This window comes from Empidonax traillii, unplaced genomic scaffold, assembly GCF_003031625.1.
Source record: "Empidonax traillii isolate 1590-97213 ecotype Southwest subspecies unplaced genomic scaffold, ASM303162v1 scaffold196:size3368384, whole genome shotgun sequence".
NCBI lineage: Eukaryota > Metazoa > Chordata > Aves > Passeriformes > Tyrannidae > Empidonax > Empidonax traillii.
The window spans coordinates 711,981-723,318 of record NW_020955389.1 but is presented as its reverse complement, the minus strand read 5'-3'; the positions used below and the strand labels follow the sequence as shown (position 1 = coordinate 723,318).

Below are 11,338 nucleotides of genomic sequence, written 5' to 3'. Positions count from 1 at the left end.
CTTCGTTCGCGAAGACTGGCCATTACATTACATTACATCTGCCCCCCCTAATTTATCAAAACAGGACTTCCGAAACCAAAGAAAACACCTGTTTCAAGTGGGTGCCACAGCACAGAAATGATGTACAGTGGACACAATGTGGGAAGAAAAGTTCATATGTTTTAGTAAACATGGTGAATGATACCTACGAGATGTTCATGTCCACACTGACTCCAGGTGTTGCTCTTTCTGTGTAGAGCAATGCTGCTGTTGACACCACATCCACAAGTGTGGCTGTCAAACCTCCATGTAATGTGCCAAATCTGTTGGTATGTTCCTCCTCTACTTTCATTTCACAAACAACGTTTCCAGGAGTTGCAGAAACAAGTTTCATCTGTATAACCAAAAAAGGAATAAAAAGCTTACTGACCATATTAGCAGCACCCAATATCACCCTGAATCCAGATGAAAGGAGATCTTGTTTAATTCTGGACTCATGAGACAAAAGATGGAAAATACAGTAATTCAACTGTCACATTATGTATTTCCATAAATTTTGTATTTCTAGTGCAGACAGCTTAACAAAATTTCATTACTTTCCATGTTATCAGGAATTCCTTCGGAGGCAACATTCTTCTTAAGTTTTCCTTTTGCTTTAATTTGTGAGTGAAAGGCCAGATTAGAGGGAACACTAAACTGCTCTATCTGTGTGTACCACAGTTGCAAAGGCATATTTGCTGGCTCACAAAATAGGAACAAGACCACCAGTAATTCATTAATCATAGAGCAAACTCAGTAAGAATCAGTATTTTGAAATGAGCACTGGAAATACTAATCAGATTGGCCTCTCTAATCAGAAATTCCTATTCTTGGGTAGAAGTATCCAAGACTGTATCACAGTGTTCATTCATGGCTAGGCTTCGCGAACGAAGATTTGAGAAGGGCTCTACCCACACTCGCTACAAGCGCACTGACGGCTATAAAGGCCAATGCGAGAAAGACAAGTCCGGTTGCAGAAGGCACAGCAGAAAGACTCCCCAGGTGATATCGACGAGACGCGATTCTTTCTGCGTTGTCTTTTCTCCTCAAGAGTGATCCTGCGTGTGTCCTCAAAAGAAGCAGCAGCGTTATAGATAGTGTGTCTCCAGGCCTCCTGACTGGAAGCCAGGGTAGGCCAATGGTGTTACAGTGTTATGCAGTGTTACAGCATCATTATTTGCATACACAGTTTTATTCCTCCTCATAGGTGTTCAATACAGAATTACAGTACACCTCTGGTACTGTGCTTTTCCCTGTAACCAACACATGAAGCTGTAATTTTGAAACCAAGAAGTTACTGCAATTCAGTATTTTAAAATCTCTATTCAAGTTTCCTCAGTTAGTAGCACTATCTTCAAAGTCTGAAAGCAGATGAAAAACTGGGCTAAGTTCAGCATATGTATTTACTCCTACAACTTTAGACTATTAAAAGTGAAATGAGGACATATTTATTATGGTTCCTACTAATTTTAATTTTTTAAAAAGCGTTTTCTTAAACTTACGCATTTCCATACTGTTATCAGCTGAGTTGATCTAAGTGTTTTTTAATCTAAAAAGGTATTAAGATTGAAATGTCTCCAGTTTCATTATTCCTTATTTATAATGCAGTGTAAGACCTCAGTGTTAGCCAGTGTCCCTTTCTGATAAGCCAAAGTTTATTCAAATTTTGCAGAGAAATGATACATCATCAGTGATGATGTAGTCTACAAATGTCTATGAATGGAAAAAGCTGGGATTAAAATTAAACAGAGGGAAAATCACTGAGGCAATGTTCTAATATAGAAATAGCACCTTGATCAATGAAAATCCCAAGTCCTACACCAGGCATGCTGTGCTGCACTCACTGGAAGCCTAAGCTTCTGACAGAATTCCTAATGAGGACTTCACTGACGCTTGACACTGGGAGCAGATGGCTTCCACTTCTGTCAGGGAGCGTTGCTCCAATCCACCTGCAAGGCAAGGAAAGGATCCGGTTCCATTTGCCGTTGCTCTGATCCAGCACTAGGTGCCCGCTGTCCTTGATAAAAATAGTTCAGTACTTGAATGCTTCCAGGACCTACACAGCTATAGCTGCTGCTCTGTACTTCTCACAGCCCTCCTGCGCTTGTCCTCCCACTCGTCTGCCTCAGGGAACAGCACACTGCTTCAGCTTCCAGCCACTCTTGCCATGCACTACTTCTTTGCAAAAAGGGCTTTAAAACTCACAGTTGTTGAGCCCTAGGTAGATGCCACATTGGAGTTAAACCAGAAACCAAGTCTAATGCTGGAGCTGAACCGTTTCAGACTAAAACCTGTCTTCTCCAGGATAGGAAAAATCTTGAGCCATTTAGTTATGTTGAGAAAGACTTCAGGTACCTCCCATAAAAACAGCAGCTACTTTCAATTCAAACACAACTGTACTTTGATTCTTACTGTGATCAGGTTAATGTCATTGTAATTCTAGAAGATTGAAGGAAAAGTCTAAAGGTATTCCAGAGCAAGGAAGGAAGCCTGTCTCCCAAGGCTCACTTCCAGACAGTTAGTTACCTTTAAGAGCTGAAATGCTGCAGTTGCTCTCCACTTCATAGGATTTTAAGGTAAAGGAGAGTAAAGATATCACAGAGAAGAGGTGACTAAAAACTACCTGGACTCTTTCTAAATAAATGACCTTCTTAAACATAAAGCTTTATACTTTTTTTTTTAAACTTCATACTCCCCAACATGTCTTGGAGAAACATGACAGTAAGAATTGCTTTGCAAATAATTGGTTTCTATTGGATGTATCACATCATGGAGCTGCCAACAAAAGCATTGCTTCCATTATTATATTTGCTCCTCTACAATGCAAATCATATGAATTTTTACATGGCTGGTTTCCTTAGATATATTTACTGCATCACTTCATGTCACAGTTACACAAATAAATAGAAATTCAATGGAGAAATGTAGCATTGCAAAATTTGATGAAAACACTGAAACTGCTTCACAGGACTGCCCTACACAGCAGCAACACTACCACACACTACACAGTTTAAGACAACACAGTAACTCCACCTTTTTTTGAGCATAACGTACATGTAATACACATAACTGTACATATGATGTACAATTAGTGTACATATAATACACATAAGTGTGTCTATAAAGAATTCATTACAGCAGTACCAGTCAAATACATTCCTTTATACCAGAAGGTATTAGTGTAGGGCCTTGTGCAGAAAGTCGGAGAGCACTGAGGTGCTTATGTTTTCAGCCTGACTTCAGGGTTAGGTGTGAGACGTCACAATGAGCTCCCTTTTTACTTTTAAACAGGGAAGAGTAATCATTTATTTCATAATTTCACAGTCCTGGAAGAAGAATGCCAGCTACTGAATGACTCCTGAAGGTTATTCAGCACAGTCCTCACCTTCAGAGAGCTGCTGGAAGGCAGCTGGAGTATCTAACGAGAGCTACTGAAGAACGATTGTGTTTTCTATCCCCTGTTACCAACATGACCACACGCCCCCGTTCCGAGACCTCGAACCCGGGGAAAACACCGGCGGACCTGCAAAGCCGGGTTCCCGCCGTGGCCCCAGCCCCGCCTCATCCCGATCCAGGCTGACATTCCGGGAGAGAACAGCGTTTAAACGAGCAGCCCAGCGGGACGCGCTCCCTGCCTCCCGAGTGTCCGTACCTTGCGGAGCACTCGGTCGAAGCCCTGCGATTCCAGCATGTACTTCATGGCCTCCCTCAGGGTTTCCACCGTGAACCCCATGCTGCCGCCCCGCCGATCGCTGCCCGCCCGCGCCCCGGAACGGCAACCCCGGCGGGCGGTGCTTCCCGCCGCCTTCCGCCATGGAGGAGACGGCGGAGGCAGAGGGGCGGCGGGAGGAGCTGGGCGAGGCACCTCCGAACCCACCGCCGGCGGCGCGGGAGCGGGAGGAGGATGAGGATGAGGAGGCGCTGCACGTCGCCAAGCGGAGGAAGGTGCTGTGCTCCGAGTTCGCCGCCATCACCAGCAGCGACGAGGATGTGGCGCGCAGCTTCTTGGCCGGCAGCGACTGGCACATGGAGGTACGGCCGGGGCCGGCGGGGCCGCGGGGCTGCCCGGCGGGGGCCCCTCGCTGCCAGCCGCCCCTGTGTTTCAGAGGGCGCTGAACGCCTACTTCGAATCGCCGCTGGAGACGCAGGGGGCGGCAGTCGGGGCGGCCTCCGCGGGCTCCGGCACCTGGTAGGTGACATCGGGGCAAGGGGGCTTGTGGCAGGAGGAGGTGGGTCTGAGGTGGGGGGAGCAGGGCCTCCCCGAATGGAGGCAGGTTCCCCTCCGCGGGAAAGCGGTGGAACCCCCACGCCTGGGAAGGGCCGGTCCCGAGTCTTGGCCTAACCCGGGGAGCATGGCATCGCACCTCGGGGGAGAAGTGCCGGGACAGGTAGTTCTGTGCCCCTTCCGCGCTGTTGTCGTCGTTTCCCGACGTTTCTCTCGCCTTGAGAGGCTGCCAGACTTGCGAGCTGCACTTTCTCTCTGTGGATGCTTCAGCCACCTTCCTCTGGGCCGGTGGATTGCGAGCCTTTTGGAGAAGGGACAGGCTCTTTTTCTTCTCATTATCTCGTGCAGCAATACATATGCAGATTTTACTGTACACACGCACATTTGTATATGTGTAAACTATGCATATATGTATTATAATAGATGTATACATATTACATATTTATGTCTCTATGAATAAAATCGACATGTGCATGCACACCTTGTTAAATGTACCTGTTACAGGTAGTTAAGATGTAACATCTGTGTCTTATATGCACACTCTCACAGCACACCACTAGGCCATACAAAATGTATCGAACTGCAAGTGGAATTGAATTTTTACACATCTCTGCCTGTCATGGTTTAACCCCAGATGCCAGCTAATTAGCATGCACTCATTCACTTGGACACCCTCACATACCACCCACCCTCCCCTAGTGGTGTGGGAAGAATCGGAAAAGAAGAAGGTAAAAACCATGTGTTGCGATAAAAACAGGTTTATGGTTGAAATAAAAAATATTAATTGTAATGAAAAGGGAGACAACCAAAAGAGAAAGAGAGAAATAAAACCCAAGAAATACAAGTGAGGCACAATACAATTGCTCAGCCCCCCACTGACTGATGCCCAGCCCATCTCCAAACAGCAGTTGGCCCCTCCTGGCCAATTCTCACCAGTTCATACACTGAACATGATGCTCTATGGAATGGAATATATCTTTGGCCAGTTTAGGTTGGCTGTCTTGGCCATGTTTCCTCCCACCTTCTTATGCACCTGCTCGCTGGCAGAGCATGGGAAGCTGAAAAGTCCTTGTCTTGGGGAAAGTGCTAGCTAGCAACAATCAGAACATCAGTGTGTTGCGAACATTATTCTGTACTGGATTTGCATGGCAAGGTTTTGATTGTGGGGGGCTACCGGAGTGGCCTCTGTAAGATGATGCCCAAAGCTTCTACATCTGACAGAGCCAGTGCCAGCTGGCTCCAAGATGGACCTGCCATGGAACAAACCTGAGCCCATCAGTGATGGTGGTAGTGCCTCTGGGATAATGTATTTAAGAAGGTTAAAAAGCTGCTGCACAACAGTAATTGCAGCAGAAGAGAGAACTGAGAATATGTGAGAGAAACAGCCCTGCAGACACCACATTCAGTGAAGAAAGAGGGGCAGGAGGTGCTCCAGGGGTCGGAGCAGAGATTCCCCTGCAGCCCCTGGTGAAGACCATGATGATGCAGCTGCGCCCCTGCAGCCCATGGAGGATCACGGTGGAGCAGAGATCCACCTGCAGTCCTGGAAGGACCTTATAGCTGGAGCAGGTGGATGCCTGAAGGAGGCTGTGACTCCAGTGGAAACCTGTGCTGGAGCAGGCTCCTGGCAGCACCTGTGCCCCCATGGAGAGAGGAACCCGTGCTGAAGCAGGTTTGCCGGCAGGCCTTGTGACCCCGTGGGGAATCCACTGTGGAACAGCCTATTCCTGAAGGATGTAGGCAAAGAGTGCGAGCATAAGGAAAGAGCTGAACTACTCAGGTGCTTTGGATTACATTGGTTGTCATCTGATTGACTTAAATCAGAATGGTAAATATTATTTTGTGTCTATACGGAGGAGAAAGAACCACTTACTTCACCTGTGTACTACAGCTCTGTATGACTGGGGTATATGTATGTTTTAGTTACTGCACTTTTAAATTATGTTGAGATCAATACATGCTTTAGAGGATAAGAGAGGTAATTGCAGAAAGAACAGTATTATGCATGTTGACAAATAAGTAAACTCTCTCTTTAGTATTGACCTCACAGCAGATGCAACTACTAGTAATGCCGGTGTCAATACTGCAGACCCAGGGCAAAAAGAAGATGACAGCAACTTCTCACTGATAACCTGGAACATCGATGGTCTGGATCTAGGAAATCTGAAAGAACGAGCTAGAGGGGTCTGTACATACCTGGCACTGTAAGTATAGTTTCATCTTCGTATTGTCATGTACCCAGATTTAAAGGAAATAAAAAAGCTGCTTGATTTAGAGATATACAAATCTTCATGCCCAAATTATCTTAATGTTAGATGCGCAGTACAGTCTATAAACCCTAAGTAGCTGGAAGTTGATATACTGACTGGAAGAGGTGTGAACCTATGCAGATCCCAAAGGCTAAGAGTTCTGTGATGGCTACTTTAAAAATCTGTTAATGAACAATATTGTTCAAGTTGAAGTCACACATCAAGAGCATCCTTCATACTTGCATCGTGTACATAAGAAGAGTAAAACTGCAAGAAACTTTCTTGTCACATTCCAGTAGTATGAACAACTTCACAGAAGAGTAAACCGTTTGAAACAACAAAGATTTTTGTAGTGAAATTTTTTCTCTTGCTAGGCAATGTTTAGTTGTCTATCAAAAAAGCAAATATGCAAGATAAAAGTAATAGAATCTGTGATTTATCATTTATAGTTCTATCAGTGAAAGACTAACTTGAATATATTTATGAGCAATTTAAAAGTTCATTGATTTATCTTAGTACAGTATCTTATCAGTGTAAATTAAATTATTTAAACGTGGTAATTTCATCTCAAAACAGCAGAAATCTCTTAACTAAATCAAGTGAGAATTGATTTAGTTAACCTGGGGTGACAGTATTTTTCTTCTGTAAGTAAGGCCTTAGGTTTGTCCTTCACCTGCTTAGAGCAGGGCTATTCAGCAGTGTAGCAAAAATAGGGACAGCTGTAAAATCATGTCTAAATCAGCATTTTCAGGACTGCTGCCCCATGTGAACTGTTCCTGATTGCACAACTGTAAGAAATAAAAGACCTTGTCATCACTGAGACTGGCACAAAATGAACTGAAGGTTACCTGAGAGGATCTATTGTAAGGGAGTAAGGTGGTGGTTGGAATTTTCTGGAGGACATGTTCCAGAGCTGCTTTGCAGCAGCTTAAGTTGAATTCTCTACATTTATGTAGTATATGAAACCCATGCAAACCTTTGCAAAGTTGTGGTATATAATGGTGATGTGTCTACATGCTGCTAAATATGATGGAAGTTTTTTTTCTTTATTTAAAGAATATATTCTTACAATATCCAGGAAAATGAGGGCCAGGTGCACCTGAAATCTCTGACCCTATTCAATTTGGCCTTAGAGTGTAGCAGTACTATCTTTCAGTAATTAATTGAAAATCTTGCCTTGCTGTTTTCAGATACAATCCAGACGTTGTGTTTTTACAAGAGGTCATCCCACCACATCTCTGTCTTCTACAGATGAAAGCAGGCAATTACACTATTATCCCGGGTAAGAAAAAACCCCTTAGTTTTTAAAGACAAAAACCAGACAATGAAGTTTGGTTTTATTCTGTCTCCTTTGCCAAACCCTTCAATGATTTGTAGGAATATAAAGAGTGAAGTGAAGAAGGAAGCACTTAAATAATTTTCTGTGTTTTGATACCAGCGTATAGCTTGATGCAAATTACGCATGTCTAAAGCTTGCTTGCCTGATGGTTTCCTTTGTATTTTTTTCTGCATTTTGAAAGACTGATAGCAAGTGTAGACAAAAAGTACCATAGATAAGTAATTTCATAAAAATTTGCATTTAAAAAATCTGAAAAATTCAGACCCATGTTATGCAGCATTTCTCTAATGACTTTGTACAATTTAATGTTGATTCTCACAAGTTGTGGTAATAAGATCTCTTTCAGAACCTTAACTTATTTATGATACAGCACAAGATATCCTCAAACATTTCTTTCCCTGGTTCTCCTTAGGTAACATAGATGAGTATTTCACTGTCATAATGTTAAAGAAACCAAGAGTGAAGGTACTGAAACATGAGATAATACCTTTTCCAACAACTGCCATGAAGAGGAACCTTTTGGTCGTGCATGTGAGTGAGTCAGTATGTACTAAACAGCTGTATTTCTGCCTTCCAAATAAAAAATCCCAGGAAATGCCGAACTGGCTTTTTCTCTTCAACGGTCTCAAACAGCAGAAAAATTTCTTCTCCTAACATATGCAACTCCAGTTGCATTTTTTACTAACAAACTTATCAAAGTTACTTACCATACTTAGTTTTCAAGTCTCATAATCTCTGAAAACAAAAGCCAGTTATCCTCCTGTAAGCCACTTTTCTTCAGAGTGAAACTGATATTAACCAGAGCTCTGTCATTCAGTAATTTCCTTTGTGATTAGATTTTGTCTTTGAACTTCTTATCATGGTTTGGATAGTAACATTGCCTCTTTGTTTGACACATAGGTGAACATATCTGGTAATGAACTTTGCCTTATGACCTCCCATCTGGAGAGCACTAAAGATCACTCTAAGGAACGTACAAAGCAGCTGCAAATAGTGTTAGACAAAATGCAGAAGGAGTCTGAGACCACCACTGTTATATTTGGAGGGGATACAAACCTCAGAGACAGCGAGGTAAATAGAAATAAACAACCATGTTATTTAGAGAAGTTATTCTGACAAAATCTTCTGATCTTCTCAGGCTTTTCTGTTGTTATGAGAAACTACCTGCTTAAGCAGAATAGAGATATTCAACACTTATTCTTAAAAAGTGAAAGGGTCGCTAAGTAGATGTAATCATTGCTATGCTGAGGCATTGTTATGGCTGGCTGAGGTAATTTATATTGAGACCCTTTCCCAGTAACAAAATGCTTTATTGACAATATTTATATCTGAGCAGGGAGAGTTGATGAAGTTTTGACTTCAAAAACGTCTTATTTTGAGAACCTGATCTTTACTTGCCCAACTTGTTGATTCTCAGCTTGTAGAACCAATGAAAGAAAAGAGTGCTCTGGAGAAATAGATCTTGGGATTTTAATTTCCCATAATCCAGACATTCAAAATTAGAAATAATTTTTGGCTTTTGATACTAGAAGTGGAATTTGCGCGTTATTACTAGAATGTCAGAGTTTCATCTCTCCCAGTCATGAAATTCCATTGCAGTGAATTGGAGTGACACTGGTTCAGAGAACATGGTGTTGACCCCTATATCTCAACATTTCAGAGCTGAGCATTTATTTTGTAACATGTTTTGGATTTAGAAAGTGCTACAAGAGTTGGTTGTGCTTTAGAGTCCTGAGAAATACCACCGTTTAGAAACATCTCTAAGATCTTTGTTTTTAACAACTTAATGTTTTGCAGAAAAAAAGCAATGCTGTGATGACTCAGTTCTATTTTTGAAGATAAAACTTGTGAATTCAGTATGTTGTGGGTTTGTGTTTTTTTTTTTTTCTCCTCTTCTACCTTCAGGTTGCCAAACTTGGTGACTTACCTAAAAACGTTACGGATATCTGGGAGTTTTTAGGTAAACCACAACACTGCCGCTATACTTGGGACACTGACTCCAATACCAACCTGAATGCTGCGTACAAGTGCAAGATGAGATTTGACCGTGTTTACTTCCGGCCTGCAGCGAAAGGGGGAAATATTATTCCTCGAAGTATGGACTTAATCGGCTTGGAAAAACTAGACTGTGGCAGATTCCCTAGTGATCACTGGGGTGTTCTGTGTAATTTCGATGTGATATTGTAAAAATGTAAAAAGACTTTCATTGTTAGTTTTTATGTGATTTATTCTTATTTTTACAAAATTTTACCTTCTCAGTTTAAGTAGGGTATATTTAAATTTTCAGCCCTAACATATGCTCTGCTCTTGACTTTGGCAGGAATGGCTTCATTTCAGGATAGGGTTCCCTCTTTCTCATTGTTTGCATCTGCTATCACATTTTTAAATATTTATTTTAAAGAATATCCGCAAATACTAAACCAAATTCTAGTTTTAAAATGGGAGGAAAAGCCTGTAAATACAATTCACAAACATACTCAGTGGTTTAAGAAGCGCTTTTATTTTGGCACGTATTTGATCTTATAATAAAACCAACTTTTTTATTTTAAGACTACTTTTATTGTGCCTGCTGTGTTTATCTTGTAACCGTTTCCATCATCCTTTACAGTCTTGTGTTTTGTAGGGTGTTTTGTATTAGCTTGTGAAGTTTGTGTTGAATTTACATGCCCCTTCAGGCAAGACAATAAAGGAGCTGAGGAAAGAATGAGTAGATTCTCACAGAATAAGGGTTTCTCAAGTAGGGATTAAACTACTCTTGAACAGATTTAAGAGCAATATGCCTTCTGTTTGACAAGAAAAGGTTATAGCCAGTTGCATGGAAGTTGTTCACTTGGGCTGGCATATACCTTACTTTGTGTTTATTAACCTGGATATGAGTTACGGATTACAACGTGTTGTCTTTCAGTGAGCTTCTAGAACCTCTTGTAAATTGCAAAGCCTGAGCAGCCCAAGGTCTCACTGACTTTGCAAAAGGTCAAACGGAATTTCTTACTTTAGGAACTGTGTAATTATTCTCACAGAAGCTGTTTTTTTATAGATGCGTGAAACACTAGGCTGATTTAAAAGGGAAAGCTTCCTAACTTTCTGATGTGAAGTTCAGTGCACAGGCATGGAGGGGAAGGACCTGTGCCAGTGATGTGAGATGAACAGTTTGATGGCCTAAATTCTTTTACTTCTTTTTGTTGTCATCATTTGTCTTTGCTCTTGAGCCCAAAGCTTACAACTTGTGTTTTGCTGGACTGCTGTGGCAGGGTGGTCCTGGCTGGTAGCCAAGCTGCCACCTAGCAGCTACTGTCTCAGTCCCCTTCCCTGGTGCAGTGGGAGGAGAAAACTCATGGGTTGAGAGAAAGACAGGGGGATCCCTTCCCAATTACCCTCATGGCAAAACAGACTTGGTTTGGGGAACTTAATTTGTTCCTGAAACACAGGAAGTTCCACTGGAACATGAAGAACTTCCTTACTGGGCAGGTGACTGAGCACAGGAATAGGCTGCCCAGAGAGATTGTG

The 11,338-nt window shown here is 42.3% G+C and overlaps 2 protein-coding genes across 3 annotated transcripts in view; one reads left to right on the top strand and one right to left on the bottom strand.

Moving 5' to 3' along the window:
- Window positions 1-3,824, bottom strand: part of ACOT13 (acyl-CoA thioesterase 13) — a 7,249-nt gene extending 3,425 nt beyond the window's left edge. Inside the window, exons 1-2 of one of the 2 annotated variants that reach the window (XM_027886877.1) lie at window positions 3,671-3,824; window positions 189-373 (exon numbers count right to left, since the gene is read on the bottom strand). In XM_027886877.1, coding sequence (XP_027742678.1) covers window positions 189-373; window positions 3,671-3,751 — 266 coding nt within the window. In that variant the 5' untranslated portion in view covers window positions 3,752-3,824. Of the gene's footprint in view, window positions 1-188; window positions 374-1,809; window positions 1,935-3,670 lie in introns of those variants that run through there. The other variant, XM_027886879.1, reaches the window with a different exon arrangement.
- Window positions 3,816-10,385, top strand: TDP2 (tyrosyl-DNA phosphodiesterase 2). The gene is made up of 7 exons (XM_027886876.1): window positions 3,816-4,050; window positions 4,125-4,207; window positions 6,280-6,447; window positions 7,683-7,774; window positions 8,244-8,362; window positions 8,732-8,902; window positions 9,737-10,385. Exons 1-7 carry the CDS (start codon window positions 3,832-3,834, stop codon window positions 10,016-10,018), a joined length of 1,134 nt encoding a protein of 377 aa, XP_027742677.1. The 5' UTR covers window positions 3,816-3,831; the 3' UTR covers window positions 10,019-10,385.
- Window positions 10,386-11,338: the final 953 nt, after the last annotated feature.